This window comes from Ascaphus truei, chromosome 17 (genome assembly GCF_040206685.1).
Source record: "Ascaphus truei isolate aAscTru1 chromosome 17, aAscTru1.hap1, whole genome shotgun sequence".
Lineage (NCBI taxonomy): Eukaryota > Metazoa > Chordata > Amphibia > Anura > Ascaphidae > Ascaphus > Ascaphus truei.
The window spans coordinates 16272180-16294270 of record NC_134499.1 but is presented as its reverse complement, the minus strand read 5'-3'; the positions used below and the strand labels follow the sequence as shown (position 1 = coordinate 16294270).

At 43.9% G+C, this 22091-nt stretch overlaps 2 protein-coding genes across 2 annotated transcripts in view; one reads left to right on the top strand and one right to left on the bottom strand.

Moving 5' to 3' along the window:
- Positions 1–2020, top strand: part of LOC142468008 (uncharacterized) — a 55925-nt gene extending 53905 nt beyond the window's left edge. Inside the window, exon 23 of the mRNA XM_075574059.1 lies at positions 1215–2020. Coding sequence (XP_075430174.1) covers positions 1215–1813 — 599 coding nt within the window. The 3' untranslated portion in view covers positions 1814–2020. The remainder of the gene's footprint in view (positions 1–1214) is intronic.
- Positions 2021–8187: 6167 nt separating this feature from the next.
- WBP11 (WW domain binding protein 11) overlaps positions 8188–22091 on the bottom strand; it is a 28945-nt gene continuing 15041 nt past the window's right edge. The window contains exons 8-12 of the mRNA XM_075574058.1: positions 21563–21766; positions 21309–21413; positions 17195–17491; positions 14700–14873; positions 8188–10880 (exon numbers count right to left, since the gene is read on the bottom strand). Of these exons, the coding sequence (XP_075430173.1) occupies positions 10453–10880; positions 14700–14873; positions 17195–17491; positions 21309–21413; positions 21563–21766 (1208 nt within the window). The 3' untranslated portion in view covers positions 8188–10452. The remainder of the gene's footprint in view (positions 10881–14699; positions 14874–17194; positions 17492–21308; positions 21414–21562; positions 21767–22091) is intronic.

Sequence of the window (22091 nt, the reverse complement as noted above, 5' to 3'; positions counted from 1 at the left end):
CTGTGTATTACTTATTTGTAACCCTATAAAAAGAGAGAAATATTAAGGTAGTGCTCAAATAATTTAATACAACTGACTTACAGGCGCAATATATATTCCTTGCTAGAGCAAGCCCAAATCTTGAATACAAAATTGAACACCTTACCATGGAAAAAAAACCTTTTGGATCTAGCAAAGGGCCCAGAAGAGTCGCCGAATGAAAGAAAGAGAATTGAAGATCTGATCTACGAGTAGAGATGGGCAAAATTGTCACCAAAATTTGACGCAGCCATGATTTTGCTAATTCGTTTCAGCCCGTAAAATCTAGAGCGAGAGAGTGGGGTGTGTCTCCCAGGTATCTAACGCAGGGGTGCACAAAGTGGGGGACACAAGATTTTTCGGGTGGGGCGCAGCAGCTGCAGAGACCCTGCGCTCTTCCTGCGGCATTTAAATGAAGTGCCGGGGATCACGTGAGACCCCTGCACTGTCTCCTACCTTGTCTTCAGCAATGCGGCGTCAAAAAGATTTTTTTCGGCACCCGAAAGATTTGAGAGCCATTTTGTTTCCCCTGGAAAGAGCAGGAGCACATGTATTTTTTTTTTTTTTTTTAATTGTTATTTAGCTCCAAAGGAAACATTATTTCATGTCCTGTAAAAAAGGGAAAGGCAGGATTGCGGCTCAAAGATTTGGAATAAATGATGAAATTCACTTCCATGTAAGAGGTTGTGGTGGGCATATGCTCATATTCCATATGCTGTGCAGCTGGATTAGACTTCAGATCCATTCAAATTAATGAGGCTGGGAAGTGGTTTCACAATCCATTGAATGAGGGCCATTGTCTTAATTCATATATCCGTGATGTTATTGCTTTTGTAAGAGGGTGACACTCTTTAATCTAGTATGAACAGCTGTAGTTTGCAGAAGGTTGAGCAGATTTCAAAAGGACAAAGTCTGCATTGGGAGCTGGGACAGATGTAGCAGGTTTCATTGTCCCATTTGGTGGGCTATGTTTTGAAATTCTGCACCAATACTGCCATTGAATGATATGGAAACACTGTCATATGCTGCCGTATGTTGGGATAGGGTGTGTTTTTGGGGGGGAACAATGTAATGTGCTTCATCAATATATGTAAGTTATTGATTGTGAGGAAATGAGGGTGGCTCTAAATGAAAGGTTAAGTAAAGTGTGTTTTATGGAATACCAAAATAATAGAAAAATGTTTTTTCCCCACTAGATCTCACAGACAAATCTCTATTCTTCCCGGGAGAAAGTAGCAGCAGCTATGTTCATCTCTCCCCCGCAACGCCTATGGATCTCACAGCCTTCACACTCTGCATGAAGCTGTCTTTGGATGTCCCTGAGAACCGAGAAACCATTCTGTTTTCATACCGTACCCTGTTTTACGATGAATTAAATCTCTGGCTTGAGTCAAATGGGAATATTGGTGTATACATGAGAGGAGAAAGTCTTATGTTACCACCACTGGATCAAAGCAAAGAGTGGAACCACCTGTGTTTGACTTGGGAGTCCAAGCATGGCCGCTGTGAGCTATGGGTCAATAACAAAAGATCTGCCACAAGAGTTTACCAGAAGAAGCATAAAGTGAAGTCAGGGGGGATTGTCCTGCTAGGTCAAGATCAAGACACATTGGGGGATAATTTTGATGCGTCTCAAAGCTATGTGGGGAAAATCAAGGATCTAAACATGTGGGACAAAGTTATATCACTGAAGTCCCTTCATTCTCTTTTTAAGGAGAAAGAATTTCAGCAGGGAAATATATTTGACTGGGGTTCTTTAAACTACATAATCAAGGGAAATGTAACAATTGTCTAAAAGATTAACCAAGGTAACCAGATAACATTATTTTTTTTTGTCATGTCCTAATTAAAATTCATGTTCTGAAAGAGGCAGTCCCACATAAAAGAGGAAAAACCTTTTAAGTACAAATATCATATCTTGCCATGCTGTGAAGCAGTTTGCCCAGAGATCGGAAGCGTCTCGGTGCCATTCAAATGAATAAAGCTGAAATTGGTCAACCAATTGCCTCCTTAGTCAACTGATTTTGTCTTCTTGCCATATCCTAAAGGCCTAGAAACCGGTGCATCAAGAAGCGCGCAGTCGCATAAACAAATGTGCATTTTTCTGTGTGAATCGCAACATATTTATGAAGTGTATCCCTATGTCTTAGAATTTTCCACGCGCTGCACTTGTATTCTACGCAAAAAGAAAAGACTTGCTCCACCTTTAAAGGTCACAGAGAAATGCACAGACCTTTGCCAATATGTAACTGTAAGCCCCCCCCTAACTTCTCCCACTGGCTCCATCAACCCCTCATCTCGTGGCAGACAGATGCCAATGTCCCTGAAAATTATGCAAGCATATGGAATACCAAATTAATTGGAATATGGAATACCAAAGATTAATACATAGACGCCGTCTGTCACAGGTATATTTTAACACAGTTACAAAAAAAAATAAACATTTTGTGCTGGAATTTGTCATTTGATTCATAGGACTCTGTTTCCAGCTACAGACACATCTCACTATACTATCCAAAGCCATGGAAAATATGTTTATTCCTTACTAACACACTACAGGGTGACTACACCGCTCAGCCTTAATATCAATGCTATGGGGTAAACCAATGTATCAAATACTAACCAAGAGGTGCATGTAGGGCATTAATATCATATCTATACAATAACGATCGACAGGAAAGGGTCGCAAACAGGATCCCTAATAATTACACTCACTCAGAGTGAAGGAAAACAGGGCAAAGGTACTGTATTTGTCTCAGGATACCAATATCACGCATGAAGGACCGGATAGCGGAGTTACCAGTTACTTCAAAAAGCACCATGAAAATGATGAGTTAATTACAAAGAGAAAAAATTATAACATTTTATTAACATTTAAATCACAAAAAGTGAAAAAATATATACAGTGAATATATTTAAAATCCCCAATGGTGAGGTATCGAGACGGCGTGGGAACAGTATATTAATGTTCTTCACACATACCGTGTGTAAGCGATTTTATATGTTGGGACAATAGTCTATAAATCCCATGAAAATCAGACTCCAGCTGTATATGAGCTATTTGACCAATAAATCAATGAATGAAAGGTCATATTGTAAGCGGAATAATAGTTTAGCACAATTCCCAATCGGGGTGCAAATATGTCTCTAAATATACTATATGAATATATAACCTATCACAGACCACCCATATTATTTGCTACAGTTATATACAAAATACTAGGTGTAAATACCAAAGTCAATGCAACAGTAGCAGGGAAAGTGTAGCCAAATGTAGTGGGGTTTTTTTTTTTAGGAATAAGGCGAATATGGACTGGTTGAGCAGTGTTAATTCTTCCCACCTCATCAGGATGTTGGTACCATAATGTAGTGGGGACCTGGAGTATGATACCCTTCTGAATGTCGGTATAGGTGCTGGGTTTAGGTAGCGGAGTTACAGTTGAGTGTTGCTAACAGAGCATTCTCATTACGGGCGGACAGATCTAAATATACTCCTTCAGGAGTGCAATAAATTGCACATCACAACTTACACAATAGATCATGTCCCAGTCATTTAACGGGAGAGGGGACTAAGCAGAAATGCATGTTGATCAGTGATAGGACCCAATTTTACCGAAAGAGGTTCAGTGACAGGGTGAGGTACAACCTGATTAGATATCCCTACAATATTTATAACCTGTGTAGTGAGTGGCAGAAAAGAAAGATCTGTCGTCCGGAGAGTGGACCGACTAGCCCCCGTATCAACGAGACAGTCGACTGTGGAGCAGTTAATAGTACAGGAGACATAAGGTCCTTCTTGGTCAACGGGAAGCAAAGGGGCTATGAAGTCACATTCCTCTAGGCTGTCCTAGTACTGCTGATTTTGAAACTGTTGTGGGGGAGGTGGAAACGGTGGGAGAGGAAGAGAGTCATTCTGGATCGGTGCGCCAATTGTCTGGATAGTACGATGGGGACACTCGTTCTTCCAAATAACGTGTAATAATAACACACATCAATTGGTTAATATTGGCCATGTTGTGTTAAAGGAGTTTATAACAACCTGTAATTCCTCTCGAAATTTCAGAGGTACCTCCCTAATTTTTGGGAAATATTTTTCCATACTACGGAGATCCCCCGCTGTCCAGGGAGTGTGTACAAGAACAGTATTTTCCCAATGGCACCTGGCAATTGTTTTAATGGGGCGATAATGTTGGGCTTATCCTCCTCACAGAAGGTTGGTGCTAGCCTTGGTGACCTGAGTGGTTGGGTCATGGATGGTTGAGCGTATGTCTGACCGCTTCTAGTACGGGTGGGGCTGGGACTAGGTATCTGGGCTAGTGTGGACCGGACTGGACTGTGTGTTGATTCTGGGCTAATGTTGGGCACTCGTGTGAACCCAATAGCCTGGAAGAAGAGTGGGTCGGGAACTATAGGCTTGGGACCAAATATATTTGAGGGGCGTCCCCCTTTGGGTCTGGTCCATCCAGGACCTTACTAGTAGGATTATATGGCGGGGGTGGAGGGAACGGGGCAACCGGCAAAACAAAACAAAAAACCCAATCAAATTCTCACCTGGCCCCTCCGCCATATCCTCCTCAGGAAGCAGTTTACTGGGATAGAGACTATGACAGTGGAGGTCTAGGGCCTGATGGGTTACCCTTAGTCTTTTTTAATACTTTCTTTATCTTTTCATTTGAGTCTTTAAGACTTAATGTGGGATTCAGTGCGTCTCTTGGACACTTCCTTATTCCAGCTACAGTATGCATCCCATTGGGTACGGGAGGGTTTGCGCCTGTTTTCAGGCGGCTCCGCAGATGAAGGATCTTTCCCCAATTGAAAGAGCCGTCCTCCGGAAAATGTACATTTAGTTCAAGAGTGGATGGATTTAATTTTTGGAAGGACCTACAGGTGTCTGGATGGCAATATGTGTACATATAATAAACTAGAGTTTCTTTAGGAAGATGGGAAAGTGGAACTTATTTTGATCCCCCTTTTCCCATCATTCAACTTTCACACAGGACTTTCACACAAGGTAAGACTTATTTGAGGTGTGTTCAGATCCGTAACAGCTTCCTCAAGGGCTCAGCAATATAAAATGGACGGCACCAAGTTTCAACTTTATCGGGACCTGACTCATATACCACTTATAACTGTGGGGAAAGGGGTGAGGTAGGTAGTACTGTCATTCCTGACCCTCAGACGTCAATTAACTGGACCATGCCATGCTTAACCTCAGTCACAGAGCCTTGTGGGGCCGTAGACCACCCTGCCACAGACACACGGTGATTACTGAAGGTCTGAAAGGTTTCACCACACACCCTTGCTATCGCCTTATAAATAAGAAAGCCGTGGCAGCTGCATATGGCTACACACCATCCCATAGTAATTAATTGCAAACAAACATTTTAAACACGTAGGACTAACAAATGAGGACCTAAACCAGGGTGCACTCCCCTCTGAGACTCGCAGTCTCAACACTGGGGAAACCTCTCTTGGGACTCGCAACCAATCAGATCAAAAATTCGATGGTGGGAACAAACCCGGACCCATATGGGAGAAGGAGTGGTTCAGTGAGTAAAGACACAGAGTTTGAAGCAGGGGAGTCTGGTTCAATTCCCGGTGTCGGCTCCTTGTGACCTTGGGCAAGTCACTTTATCTCCCTGTGCCTCAGGTGCCAAAAAATAGATTGTAAGCTCCTCGGGGCAGGGACCTCAGCCTGCAAAATGTCTCTGTAAAGCCTGTGTACAACTAGCAGCGCTATACAAGAACATGCTATTATTATTATTATCATATCAACATATCCTCTTACCCTTACAACCACAGGTAGAGATTTGATAAAGGCTCTCACCTTTGGTTTTGAGGCACCTGGGGTTGGGGCAAAAAGACCTGCTGATACTCCTGGAATCCTCACCAAGTTTTAGCCATTTGAGTCACAGCAACAAATATTGTGGAAGAAATAAAAACCCACTCTGTACTTTAGGGTAAGAGACTTAATTACATATACAAGAGTACATCGCATAGTCAAACACCTGGGTCTGAATACAAAATAGCACTGCAACTTTATTCTTAAACATCTACGTTTAAAACCAAGCTTTCACAATGTCTTACAACATGGGGTGTAGACTTCGCATTCCAACAACTACGCTGTTATTCGCTACACAAATTGGTATATGTTTTGCAAGCTCAGCTAAATAAAATTAAACAAATCTAACAGGAGAAACTGTTTATTCTCTTCTCCAAGGGCATATGCCCTGCCTGGTGTCATCCTGTTTATCCTCCATATAGTGAGAAAGGAGGCGACAACAGAAATGCAACTAGCAAAAAGACAGTTTATATTTAGATAAACGAACTAGCAACACCCGAGAGCCTGCAGGACACAGGGTTGTATATCGGTGTCCTCTCCTGATTTCAGTAACAGGGTGATTGCAGATCCGCTTGGTCCCCCCTGTGTCACAGGAATCATGTTTAGAGACAGCCAGGTCTCTTCTGGGAACTTATACAGTGACCAGTTCCTCTTTGTTTCTAGTTATGCACTAGGTTGATAGCAAAGATCACCTGTGCTGATATGGACAATGGAAATGTTGAACCTATGCGATTTTTGTGCATTTTACCTGTTGCTCTGCATGCTGTTAGCTTCACATTAATTGCTGCGATTGTGATTCATTTTGCCATAGCACGGTATTATATTGTGCCCTGTCTACAATGTACTGCTATGGTTATAGCACATTATTCTATGTGGCTTATTCCATTACAGGAGGATTATATTACATAGTATATTAGATATTGTGAGCTCTGCTGCGTCTCTTACTGTTTTTATCTAGAGGGAAGTGAGAGTGCTGGGAAGTACCACAGTCCCTCAGTAGTGGTACTATGGGAACAGGCCATTAGAAGGGGTTGTGGACCCCAAAGCGTTAACATTGCCCCCTACATTTTTTTCTCATGTCTTATATTTCTGTTTTTTGCACTTCCTTACTGTCTGTGTGATCACTCCCCCTCTCACCTCAGATTATACTTGTATATTCATCTATCCTGTCGACTTTTGCACCTTATTGCGTTGTTGCTGCCACAATTTTGTCAATACACTGATTTTTCTTTTATTAGACATACGTGTCATTTCTTTATCGGAGTGCTGGGAACACTCACTGTATCTTACATTGATCTTGGGTCCCCACTGTTCCCTTTGCACCCACTACATGCATCATAACTTTAGATTCTGAAAGGCTGTGCTGTCTATACCACACTTTTTTTTTTGGCAATACAACAGTTTCTTAGGCTGCGCTTATAGTGACGGCGACACGTCGTCGCTCCAAAACAATTGACTCAGTCGCCAGAGCTTATAGTAAGTGCGACGGCAACAGAGCAACATTGCGAAAAAAAAATAAAATTGGTAGCGGGTTAAATTTGATTTTTCAGAGACAGTCGCCACATGTGACAGTCTCTGAACCAATCAATCACCCTGTCCCCAGCGCAATCGCGAAAGTTAAATTACAACTTTCGCGGGTGGCAACGGGACTTTAATAAGCAATACTTTGGGTTCTGAATGAACTGTTGCAAGCTTATACAGTAGTTACATTTTCTGACATTTCACACTACAACAGATGTGTGTCAAGTGCATAGTTTTTGCTTACTAAACAGGGCCCGCAGACCCTAGCAAATACATATTTTGTGCTTTTATCTTTGGTGGTGGAAGCAGATATTAATGTAATAGAGTGAAGATAAATATTAACGCATTGGAAGAACCTTGGGAAGGAGAAAGGTGGGGCAGCGAGTTCGCCGTGTGTATTAATCCTGGTTGCATATCTAAGTCACGTGCTCACAAGTGTGCCGTCCGTGACAGATGGTATATTGGGGCAGATTGAGGGGAGATTAGTCTTGTGAGGGTCCCTGCTTGGAGAAAAGTGACTCAGCTATATAGCCGTGTTTTCACCCTTGTCCCATATACAAGTCACCTGCTCACAGGTGTGTCGTACGTGCCAGCTCCTTTTCAATCCTCTAAGAAATGTATGCACCGGTAATATTGGATTAACTTCCATTCAAGTGAAAGTTAACACTGTTGTGTAAGCATTGCGTCATGATATGAAACGATGGTAATGTTCCAATTCATTGGAACAGATTCCTTAGGGCTTCTCATATTGTTGTTCGTATTTTTCTGTCTAACTACCCAACTCTTTAAAACATGAGACAAGCACACAGTTTCCATGGGCTTTTATTAAATATGAATACAACACAAGACCTCACAACCATTGTAAATGTGATTTTTTTTCTCTTGACATTTTCAGTAGACATCCGTGCACTAGTGTTTGGTGTTTACCATCTTACAACCTCCAACACCAATGCCCTTATTCTATAAATCTGGCACTATTGTGCAGATAGCCGCATTAACGTCAACGTGGCTTCCTGTGCGATATAGCCCCAGACTAGCTCTATCACACTTTTATAGAATGGAGGCCTTAAAGCAGGGATTCACCAAGTTCCGATAATGGATATCAAAGATTGATCCCGCGTTAACAGCCATTGACTTGAATAGAAGTTATCGGTTCTCGTTTCACAGTATGCTCACTGAAAATGCGTCGGGAGATTGCCGAGCTGTGAGGTGTATAGGAAAAAGGGTAACACACTTTAAAAACACGGCATATTTACAAAAGGAAATAAAAATAAAATAAAAGACTGCCCGTGGACTGAACAGAAAACAATTTAAAACAATAATTTGTAAATACAAAACTTTAACAAGGAAGTGTGTAGCAGGAGACGTACAATGAAAACCCATACAAAATAAGACAGGTAGATCTGAATTTCTCTGCTCCACTAACCTTGAAGTCTTTACGGCTTGATATTGTTTAACAGTGTTCACATGACACACAGCAAGCGACAATACAGGTAACACCAGTTAGAAATGTAAGCTATGGGTCAGCATCTCCTAAAGATCATTGTATGCATCACTTTATTTCATTGGTAGGGTATGCAAGCGGTGTATTCAGAAGTAGGGGTGTTAATGACGACTTTAAAAGGGGTGCAGCTGTTTGTAAAACCAAATTGATAGAACAGTAGTATGTTTATTAGATCAAAACTTGATTGCTTTTTAGAGAATTGTCAAGCTATTTCCCCCTCTCCCCCCCACCTGACAGGTGCAGTTCCTCCTGCATGTTTACTTTGCTACACTGTACAGTAGGGGCGCCTATTTTCATCTCTAGATTGTTCCTGCTCGCTGATGTCGAAATTGTTCTATGACTGAAAAATTAGCCCTAAACCAAAAATGTATTGTGGCTGCTCAGCCCGCTTCACTTTCCATCACTGGACTTTGTGAAGCGGAGGCGAAGGGATCCTTGGATAAGTCTCTGCAGTCTGTCTCGAAAACAGTTGTGTGCAGTGCGATGAGGTGGAGCAGGTAAGGATAAAGAGGAAGTGCTGCCACGTGCACACACAGCTGCAGGCTTTGCATCTGTTTCAGCAAAAACAAACTAAATCAGACAGCTTGGAAATTACATTAAAAAAAGTTGTTAATGTGGTTTAAAGGGCATCAAACTGAGCTCATGGGTCCATCAACAATACATGTATGGCTGTGATTTGGTCAATGTGGTCCTATGCAACACTGCACTTATATTAGACTACAGCCTTTTCCAATGCTAGCTTTTTAATGTTGAAAAGCAAAAACATATGGCAATACTAATAGGACTATAGAAAAGAATCTAAATGACTGTTTTGACCTTTTCTCTTTGGTATGTGATGTCAATTATAACACTTGAAAAACAGAATCCCACTGGATCCTGCAAGAACATTGAAATTCACCACTAAATTGGAGCCTCTGGATTCTGCCTCTTGTTTAACTGCACAAACCGGTCCTTTGCTCCTTAACCTGATGCTTTTCACAAGTATGGAAGCAATAGGCTATATTGTTCTCTTTGCCTGTGCACACCATTGAATCCTACAGAAACTGAGATATTGTGAGCCATGCCTGGGTAAGTTAATGTAACTAGTTGAACAATACAGCCTGCTTCATCTCTATGTGCAGAGCAACCAATACTGAAAACCAACGCACCGTGACCATGTTAATATAAATGAAAAATGGTGGCCTCCTGACTCGATAGGAAATACAAACCTCAAATTTTAACTTAGATTTTATTGTGTGCAGCTCCTATAATGTACATACATAAAAAAATATTCTGAGGCTACATTTTAAAAAGACTGTAACCTGCCTGACGTTATGTATGGTGGAAATAACCAACGCTGTTAGTGGCCTGGAGATAATTACTAGTCCTTCTGACTACATTACACTAGCCATCACAGCCACCAGAAAACAGCACACAAACTGATCATTAGGGGACAAGGTGGCTCTACTCTACATTCGGCAGTTACAGATGCATTACCAGGCTTCCTACGGTCAGAGATGGTGTAACAAGTCTTGCCGTTGCATCTTCTAGTTGCAAGTGTGATGTTGGATTGTTGTAGCAGTATCATTTAAAGAAGCCCTTCCATCTCTTTCATAAAAGCTTCATACATATCGTCCTTTGTCTGCACGGGCATCTGTACACCAAGCTTGGGACCTGTTTTAGCCTGGTGCCTTGTAAGATCATCTTCTGGCTTCTTGTGCATTGAAGAGGCCGCTGATCCCTTGTTCTCTCGGCGCACGCGAAGGGCGGTAGGCACAAACCGGGTCACCTCAGCCTTGGGGTTAGTGATCTGGGGTTTGGCACTGATAGTGGTCGTGGCTGCCTTCTCAATGGTGGCCCCACTTTCGTCTGATTTGGGGCGTTGTATCAAGCTGGGGGGCGCGCTCAGCACACCTGGGTTCGCCAAGGGGGCTGGAGGGTAAAGACCTGGGGGAGCGGTGCCTGGAGGGGGGCCCATGGGAGGTCTCATCATGGGACGAGGAGGTGGGGGCATACCTGCAGAAGTGAAGAAAGTCACACATTAGGGACTATACTTAACCTGGATCTCTCAACCAATCAGTGCTCGCAGTGTCTTTTTTAAAAGGTGACAGTACCAACTTCTTTACTTACAAATGTGCCAATGTTTCAGAATGTGGTTGGCAAAATTACGATTTTATGCCAATACTCACACTGTGGTGTAATTGTCATGTTTCACCCTTTGGGTAATACATTTTTGCAACATAAATATCAGCAACATTGCCAAGAGAAATTCTGTCCTTATACAAAATGAACAGTATTCAACCTGCGAAGAGACATTGAAATAAGAGATAGATATATAAAAAGCGCAACAGGAAATAAATGACCTTCAAAGACACTTAACCTTATTGTGAGAGATAATCAATGCAAACCGTGATCTCGCATTGACTAAAGCTGTCCCTACTGATGCTGCCAATCAATCAGTCTTCAACCACCCTACAGGTGTCGAAAAACTGGAACGTTACCAAGAATATTGATTTAGGCGCAAAAATAGTAAGACAAGAGAGGGGGGACTGAGTAGTAGGTCCACAACTCATTATCTACAGGTAAGTATTGTACTCGTATGATTTCTTTAACATTTCTCCAATTTGATGGAACTGATATCCGCATGGGAACTGGTATCTCTGGGTAAATGCAGTCTTCACTCTCCCCTGGCGTCACTTCTACCCCTGAAGAAGCAGACAGGCGAAGCGAGTAGGGTGAAGGAGCGTTTCCTCAGAGGCAGACAGTGAAGGAGGAAATCCCCACCTGGGAGTGCTAACTATTCGCACTGGTAGGCGTCATTGCGAGGGCCGGGCCAGTGAGACGCCAGGAGCTCAGCGTCTAACATCCAGGGAGATCCCTTTCACGTCTCAGAACGAATTGTTTTATAAATTGAAGTGCAATAACTTTTAAACCGTGTAATAAATTGTGAGGATCTACACTATGTCCATATCTCTCTATCGTGAGGTCTCTCTATCGTGAGGTCTCTCTATCGTGAGGTCTCTCTATCGTGAGGTCTCTCTATCGTGAGGTCTCTCTATCGTGAGGTCTCTCTATCGTGAGGTCTCTCTATCGTGAGGTCTCTCTATCGTGAGGTCTCGAGTGACACCAGGGGAGAGTGAAGTCTGCATTTACCCAGAGACACCAGTTTCCGTGCAGATATATCAGTTGAAGACATGCGATGCTACAGAAATGCACGTTAGTGCAATACTTACCTGTAGATAGTGAGTTGTATGTTAGGACATATGCTATGTTGTTCACTCTTTTGTCTCCCTATTTTTGCACCTATGTCCAAGAGCGAGACAGAGGGGAAAAAAAGTAGGCACACAAAGATCCATTGATAAAGAGAAATACAAGTATAACAAATGAGTGATCCATATACCTAAAAGTATATGGGATCAAGAGGCATACATGTGTAAAAAAGGATTCAGAGATGTTGGATGCAAGGGGACTTAGTTCCAAAGCTAAAATGATAGTTTGAATAGTGCTGACGGTGACGAGGAATAAACATTAATGTGCACAATCAGTTATTTGAATCCTCAGGGGGTGTGCGCGCATGTGTGTGTATATATATGTTTACACACACAATAGTTTTTCATATACAATTGTTACGAGAATACGAGTTGAATAGGCAAACTGGTGTTGGTGCTATACTGTAGAAGGAGAGGGGGGTGCAACATGGAATTTCTCCCTTTCTTCAAAATGGAAATTCATTTTTTGAGAAAGATACTCTATCTAGGTCAGCGGTGCGCAAACTGGGAGGGGGGGGGGGGGGGCGGTGCGGCGGTTACACAGGCCCTGCGCTCTTCCCCACGGCAATTAAATTAAATGCCGGGGGAGGCGTGAGGTCTCTAACTCCCTTACCTGCTCTCTACTGGGTCTTCGGTGACGTGTCGCCATGGAGGGGAGGCGGGTGTGTGTGTGACATGTCGCCATGGCAACGTGCGTAAAAGGACGCGACGGGGGTCACGTAACGTCACATGACCCGCAGCGTCATTTGACACAGAGTCCTTCGAAAGGGGTGGGGGGCACGAACGCTGCAGCTGCCGGGCAGAGAGACGCAGCTCAAGATGTTTGCGCACCACTGCTTTCGGTAAACATTTGTAAATGCCGACATGGCAAGAATTGATTATTATCTGGTTTGGCAGACCTGTTGGAAAGTTTTGCACATCTCTACAGTCCTACATTTGTTTAAAAAAAAAAAAAAGGGATTCGTTTTTTTTTTTTAAAAAGCACTATCCACTTCACCGTATAAATATTATACAATCTGACATTAGCTGGCCCATAAGTTTAGAATTACATTAAAACCGCAATCGTCCACTAAATATTTTTGGTAACTTTCTAGAATCCATATTGTTTTCTTTAACTAAAACACAGCATTCAAAGCTATGGATGGCTGACAATTGCGGCCATTTACTGTACTTTGCCAGCACTTGACCGGAAAAACAAAGATGAATGCAGGGTCACTCATCCAATCGGAAGCTTCAAATGTCATCTCGCTACGTCACAGCTTTCTATTGGCTGCCAGAGGCTAACCCCAGTGGCCCTATTGATTCTCTCTGAGAATTACTTTTGTAGAGGAATAACAAAATGAAATCTCTCAGAAGCCAGAGGACACCTACTTTCAAATAAGGTTTAAAAAACCACATCACTGATTAGTGGAAATGCCGTGCAGTGGTGGCACCGTGCATGACAAAGCAGAAATGTTTAATACATAAAATATCTATACACTTATAGTGAGAGCTTTCATTATACAGCTGAACCCCGTCAGAACGCGGTGCTCGGGGTCCACATAATGAGACTGCGTTATAACAAAGATAGCGTTAACCGATCGTGAAATGGCCGCCGCGCGAGAATTTACTCGGCATCGGAGGCTCTCTCCCCGCTTAATCAAGCTGCGTCCACGTGCACGGTATTTTTTTTAATAACATTCAATGCTTTATTGCTAACACACACACACTGCAAGAACAAATTCCGTTTTATTCCGGCCCTGGATTCCGAACGGACTATACACAAAAATGCCTTGGAACATCAGAACGGATTTTGACCGGTCCGCCCACCTCTACTCACGAGTAATGATTTTTTATGGTGCAAAGTTCCAGGAGCGCATTAAGTATTGAGAGATTTCAAAAGCTCTATACCTCTTTAGTACATCGATGAAGATCTCTAGTGCTGTTCCATAAACGGGCATACAAACCAATGCCAAACCAATACATTTATGATATGGGTATAGTTTTAAAAGGATAGACATCCCAGTCTCAATTTGAATTATTTTGAAGTTGCACTGAGTCTTCCAAAATCAAAATGTAGATACTTCACATCAAAGCAGTGGCCTCAATTAACACAACCTTGGTTTACAAATTGCATAGCTTTTTCTTTTCAATCGGATTAACACACAACACTGTGAAAACTTAGACCAATACCAATTTTTTGCAAATCCCCTTAAACCATCATTCCCCTGCAACCCAAATGCTTTATAACGTAACCCTAAACATTGCCATTTTCAAGACTTTATAGCATATAAATCGCCAATTTACATTTTTTTTAAAATGCAGTCGATTTGTGGTTATTGCGCTGCTTGCAGCTAGAATATATCCGGTCTAAATTTGCAAAAGCGATCCCCCACCAATTGAACTATAAACAATATCTAAAAATGGCAGAAAATGGGGTAAAGGGGAGAGGCGTGTCGTCCAGGTACAATGCAATAGAATTTCCTTTTGGAAGCGAGTGGGCTGATTATTACAAATGTGCAATGTACTGCAAAAGGTGATCAGGAACATGGCTTAACGGTGTGCGACGACGGGGTGAGCCTTTTACCTGGAGGTGTCGGCGGGAGCAAGCGAGGTGGAGGTCCGCGGGGAGGGGGTCCTGGGGGCAGGCCCGGAGGAGGTCCTGGAGGAGGGCCAGGGGGGCGGCCAGGTGGTGGCCCTGGGGGTAGCAGGCGTGGTGGTGGGCCACGGAGCCCAGGAGGTCTCAGAAACGGAGGAGCGCCTGAAGGAGAGAGAGTTGACATAGCAAAGGTTAGCAGCAAATTTAAGCAGTTAATTAGCTCTGCTGTACAGTAAAAGGCAATGGCAGCAGAAAGAGGTAGGTAGGTAACGCCACCTTAAAGTTCACTGCTCAGACCTTGTAAGAGCGCAGTGTTCAGTTTCGGAAGCCACCTCGCTAAATTAGCAAAGTAGATGGACACACACACACACACACGTTAAAAGACACAAACGTGTACAGCCTAGAAGGGAGTATAGTGACGGCTGCATCAAGGGTCTCAACACTGTACAGGAGTGAAGCATCTTGCAAAGAAAGAGCTAGAGGCGCATGGTATATGAAAAGGTACGTGTGCACTAAAAGCATAGTGGATCCATGGTGTACAAACTCTTGTTGAACACACAGTGACTACTAAACGGCTTTCCCTGCTACAGCTTAAGTGGTGGAAGTGAGGTGCTAACTAGGTAATTGTGTAGGAAAACACAAGAACAGGAAGCCTAGGTTGAAGCACTCAATCACTTGCTGGTGGTTAGTGAAATAGTTAAAATAATTTTCATGTTCAAAATGAATGTAAAATATAGGGTATTAAAATATAGCAGCAATAGTACAGTGACTGTGATTGTAGGATGGGCACTATAAGAGTGCTGACGACCAAACATAGGTATATACTGATGACCAGAGTTAGTCCTCATATTCCAATGAGGATAGGAAACACCTTTTTAAGGGGTGTGATGGGGAAAATACAAAACCCCTCTATACCCTGTATGAGATCAGTTTGTAACGCTATTGTCTCCTAATTCCGTAAGTGTTGATAGTGACTACGTGAGTATATTATCAAGCACTGTGATACATGGAGATATTACAGCTGTACTGATCCCAGCATGTGTATGGGTGCAGATATCACTTGCTATGATATACATGTGTGGTATATCTACAGGTATTAAGGCACACTGTATACTCCCACAATAATAGATGCAACAGTACTAATAATTCTAGGTGTATTGGTAAAATCACCGTGGTGTCTCAAGTACTGCATACATCTATTGGTAGATGCAAAGCACAGTGCTTCTTCTAACCGCGTTTTAATACTGAAAAGCCTGCCGTCCTTGGACTGATCTGGTGTTCCAGTCTCCTGGTATATAACCGGTGCGGCTTGGCAGTGATACCCACAGACTGAAGTAAGGATGATTGCATTACTTATAGGAACATTCCTGCATCAGCGCTGATCATAGCAGAAATATCAGCACGGATGCCACTTGTAGAGGTGCATTTAAGACGAGAGGTCTCATGAGTTGGCTTAAGCACACTACTGCATCTGCGCTGATCAAAACAGTTATATCAGCGCAGATGTCAATGGTAGTGGTGTATTGGACAATTCTTCTACTATGCTAGCTTAATTGGAGCCACGCTCCTGCATCCGCGCTAATCATAAAAGTGATATCAGCGCTGATGTCAGTTTCCAGAGGTGCGTGTTCACAAAGGACAGTGATTAAGCCTGCCGCTCGTGTGGGTAAAGTAAATCAGACCCGCTGCTTGTTAGGAGCACGAGTGGTTTGTATTGAATCCCTGACACCTGCTGTCTATTAGTTTTCTGCACAGGGCAGTAGTCACATGCACGCGCAGGACGCCTCCATTCCGACCGCACACATCTTAGTTACTGACTTTGTTGCGGAGTCCTGCTCGAAACAATTTGTATCACAGCACTCAGGCTGCAGAAACTAATTCGACAGCAGAGCGCATTGTATCACTAACCACCAGCACGTGATTGAGTGCGTCAACCTAGGTTTCCTGTTCTTGTGTTTTCCGAGATCAGAGAAGATGCAGGAACCTGAGGAAATCAACGCCTCCCAAGTCTGAGCAGACCACGTTTACAAACTCACAAACTATTAAAAGTACTTACAGGGGGGTCTGATTTTGGTTAAAAAAAAAAAAAAAAAAAGAAAGAAAAAAGCATCACCCAGAATTAACGTTTTACACATTTCTCTGCCATTAGTACACTTTGCTCCTCAGAATCCACCTCTTAATACACAATTACGTGATTTCGGGTTTATTAAATTATGCCGTCCTTTGCAGACACAATGTAGCAGTGAATCAAACAAAAATGAGATCACTAATTTGGCCAAAAATATTAAACGGCAGTCTCCCGTTGGTGAACTTTTTATTTTATTTGAAACATCTCACTGTCACAGGTGCCTCAGGAGCAAAGTGACCGTATAACGTTCTCTGGCTATCCAGGCCTCAATATTATCTGACAAAAATGGAAACACCGAATAACGGATTTTAAAAGACCATTTCTTATGCTGGTCACGCGCGCGACCTTTCAGTACCTGGAGGTGGGCCAGGCGGCATGCCTGTTGGTGGTCCTGGTGGCCGGAGCGGTGGAACTGGAGGAGGTCCAAGAGGGGGAGGGCCTGTCATGATGGCCGGCGGCATTTGCAGTGGGGGCGGTGGGACGGTGACAGGGGGCGGCATGGAGATGGTCGCTGCCGTGCTAGTTTCAGTGCCTTCGACTTTGGACTCTTCAGGGCGCTGGGAGTCTTCGGAGTCTGAATCGTCATCAGAGGACGATGTAGAGGAAAATTCTTCAGCTTCTTGGTCCTCCTCTTCCTCTATCATCTCCTGACCTGCAAGGTGAAAGAGCAGATACGTTTTGGATGTGCACATCAGCCTACACGTACTAACAAACAATACGTACAATACATACTACACATACTACATGTACTACACGTACTAACAAACACGTACAATACGTACTACACGTACTACACGTACTACACATTGCATTGACAAAGCCACCATGAGGGAAAAAGTGTTGTGTACCGGTTAAAGGTGTAACCCCACGTAACAAGCAAGAAAACAGCTTTTTGAAAAGCATTCAACAGTCTCAAACAATTCTAACCACGCTAACAGCAAAGATTTTTTAAAGTAATTCAATGCAAAATTAAATTTCTTAGGGGGTCTCTAAATCGGGGAGTGTTTGTCAAATCCAGTGCTATTCACATTAGCCCACCCTATCCTGATCAAATCCTGTCCTGATGAAATCAAACCGCTTCCAAGTCTCCCCTCATCAGGTTTAAAAACAAAAACCAAGAAATGATTACAAAAATACTTACAGGTGTAACATTTTGGTGTAAAAAAAAAAAAAAAAAAAAAAAAAAAAAAAAGGGGGGGGGGGCATTACCCAGATGTGGCACATTAAACATGTCACCGCCATTAAAGATAACATTTATATTATTATAATTACATAATTTACCTTCAGCGAGTTCACTAAATTATCTCTCTGATTCCAGAGGGTGCTAAACAGGTTACACTAACACTTGGTTCCTGACCAAATAGAAGTCAAATAATTGAATCACATATACTTAACATTATTAAAGCAACAATTTTAAATGTGGTGAAAAACCCACAGATTCACAACCCTCCTCAGAAAAAATACCAGCAGGGAGAAAACAGTTTGCCCAAAGTATACCTTAACACAGCGCTGCGGTTTTGAGCTGCGGCCCCCATCCTGGGAGCCGCAGCGTTCGCGCCCCCCTACTCCCAATGGCTCGGCGCCAAATTACGTTGCGGGTCATGTGACGTCATGTGACCCCACCACGCCATTTGACGCGCGTTGCCAAAGACCCGGCTGGCAGCAGGTACGCGAGTTACAGAGGCCTCACGCCTCGCCCGGCATTTCATTTAAATGCCGTGGAGGCCTCTGTAACCGCCCGCGCCACGCCTACAAATTCTCCCGCCCCCTGGGGGGCGCGCCTCTGCCCTAACAAAAATGAATATTTCAGAGTAAGGGAGGGTGTAAATAAGAGGAATTATTCTGACCAGTTCACGATCATTTTATTTCTTTGTCCTTCCACGCCAGTGCAAACAAATGGGGATTAAGCCCCGCCCAGTTGGGGCAAGGACAGAAACTTTCAACGAATCAGGCTCTAGCAGCCCCTACAAGGCTCCTGCTCCCCTTCTCACAGCAGTTATCCATGTAACCGAGCATAGGGAAAAACAGCATAATAACGGGCGGGAATCTTGTTCAGGTATGAAAGGACGAAGTGGAATTAGGGTAAATAAGAATAATTCCCCTGCGTCCTTCCTATACCAGTAGTACACACGTATGGTAATATACCCAAGCAATTCCCTTCGCAGGGTGGGAGGGGAAATAAAAGACCCCCAATCAAGAAATACAAGTCCAATATCAGAGAAAATGCTCTATGGCTGTGTCCACGCTGCCGCTGAGCGCGACTTCAGTTAAAGTCAATCTGTACGGCCACGCTCACGCTCGTGCATGTATGGTCTCCAAAGCTAGGCGCTTGGGAGACAGAAAATTGATTTTCAAGTGCGCTGAAGGGTCACATGACCCTTCAGCAACCAATCAGCACCAGTCAATGCACACAGCCACACACAGGATCCAGCCAATGACATGCCCCCCGCTCGCTCTTGCAAAATTCAGCAGGACAGCCTGTGCTCATGCTTGGAGAGTTGGTGACGTCATCGCTCTCAAGCATGAGCGTGCACAGCTTCAGCATCCTGCCAACAGGTGGCAGAGCGAACTAACGTTTTGGGGCAGAAGCTGGGAGAGCAGATAGACTTCTGCCCAAATATTGCAGCACCAGTTTATAAACAGCAGCCCGCGCAGGCCAGCAGAGCGCCCAAAGCAGCCCGTGCAGGCCAGCAGAGCGCCCAAAGCAGCCCGCGCAGGCCAGCAGAGCGCCCAAAGCAGCGCGCGCTGGCCAGCAGAGCGCCCAAAGCAGCACGTGCAGGCCAGCAGAGCACCCAAAGCAGCGCAGGCCAGCAGAGCGCCCAAAGCAGCCCAGCAGAGCGCCCAAAGCAGTCTGCTTTTTAGAGATGATTGCCAATTAGCCTGAACAAGAGTCTCATACAACTGAAGGCAGCCACACCCAAGATCTGAAAAAGGTAACAAAACACTTAACTGCTTCTGAAATATACATACCAGCATACAAATCCTGTTACATTTGGGAGCACAAGGACTCTCCACAGAGGGTCTGGCAGATCATTTAGATTGTATAGATCAAATCGAAGGCATTTCCTGCCTTATGGAACCATAGGCAGCACAAGCGCGGCCCGTTTTCATCCCCAACACTAAAGTAGGGTCAAACGACCTCCGCAATATCCTTACACTGCAGTGAGATCCTGCTCAGGTAAGCAGGTGGGCATGGCTTCCCGCTGAATACCACCAGGTCATGGGGTCTAGCACGCAGGAGGCCCTGTAAGTCAAAGCTACGTCCAGGTATCCTTCTCATTCTATGGCAGATCGCGCCCAGTGCTCCGATCTGAAAGCGGTCGTGTGATTGCAGTACCGGAGGGGCCGTGGACCTCTGGCCCAGCGGAACCTCCAGCACTCCCATTGGATTGATTCCAAGGAAGTCAATTACTTCGAATTTTTTTTACCTAAGAACATGAAACATTTAGAGCACCAGTGGCTCGGCACCGCCAGAGTGCCACCGAATCGCCGGCACTTTTAGGTCATGTGATCTCTCCCGAGTGATCGCGACTATGACTGGCGTCCGGATGCCAGAAACGTAAGTGAAGGGGGCTTCCCTTCTGTTTCTATCAGCCTCCGATTTACCTGTGGCAAGGGCCCACGCAGTACTCATTGCGGCACTAGAAAGGGATTCATCAAATGGGTTTAACTCCGGGCTGAACCACTTATAAATGAAGAGCTCCTGGACACAAATGTGACGAGTGACGGCGATGTTTGTATCTGTCCCCTGCTTCCGTATTAAAGGTGCAGGTCAAAGCCGCAGCCAAGAAAATGTTTTCCTAAACGTATCAGTGTAATCGCCTTCCTTAAAAGTTATCAGTTGCCCTAAAATAACTAGTTTATGTAATCTTTTAAAAAATGAATGTGTCTTTTTTCGGCAGGAACAATGGATTCAGCGACTTTTTTGTCCGTTTGATGAAAAAGAAGACCCATGGTGCCAACAATTTACTGGCAAACAGTCTCGACGCCGAAGGACATTAGATAAAGAACGTAACCCCCAAGGCGTTTGTTTAACATAGAACCGATTATTTTTGATGCACACATTGAGGCATCAATCAGCTCCATTTAACCTGTTAAAAACATGCGGGACATGTTGGTTCTAGGCCGGACTGCTACTGTAAAGAGGGGGATTTAGGAAAGTATTCTATATGTTTCTTTCAAAAAAGATGCAAATATAGCTGTATGCTCATCTGCATGTCTTAGGCAGGTCTGCAACCCCACCTTTCCCCATTATCACCCAGCATACAGCACTTCCACTGCAGCAAGGGATTCTGGGAAATGACATGCAAATGAGCACACAGTGCCACTTTTTGCCTCAATAAAAAAGAGAATCACATTTTCAGATTTGCCTCAAACTCACCTGAAATCATGCGAGGACTTGCACATAAGTGGTCCACCTCAAGAAATCTGTCTTAGACAAATATTTAAAGCAAAGACGGAGTAATTACCTGCCATGCGCAACATCATTGCCTGCAGCGGAGTGAGATCTTTCACGTGCTTTTTCCTCTTCTTGCGGGCGTTCTCTGGAGTGTCAGAAAACCGCACACTATGACCTGGGGAGGGAGGTTATGTTCATGACTAGAGAATGCGGGATGTGCCTGTATTGGATCAGGGGGGGATGTAAAGGATGGATAAGGTAGGTAGGATTTCTACTGGTATAACTGTGGGGAAGGTGGCAGGGTCAACGTGAGATGCATGTCACCTGCTTTCTTATCGCTGCTGCTGTTGCTGCTCTTCCTCTCCTCGTCCCGGTGGGATAAGTCCTCGCCATCACTGTCCCTGCCGTCTGACTGGTTGCTGTCGCTGTCATCTTCACTGCTGCCATCCTCATCCTTGTCCTGCTCCATCTCATTGGGATAACCTTCGTCTTCGCTTGAACTGGAGCCGTCATGCTGACCCCTTTGACCTGTTCAGGAAGAACGGGTGGAGAATCAAGACCATTAACATTTGACCAGTGTACATGACAACGGAAAGGACCAATGTGAGGGACAAATGGTTCGGAGGTTCTTCAAGTTACAGGTGTTATAGAGATGTCAGCAGCCTAATTGTTCCTGGAGTTAACACAACATACTCAGTATTAACTCCGAATGTCAGTTTCCATACGATTAAACGGCAGTGTTGGTGGTGTTGCAGAATATCACAAAGCATCCCACAATATCGCCCCAGACAGAATACTGAAGATACATTGTACACATGAATAATGGTCTTGTTAACCCATTTAAAAATGTGTG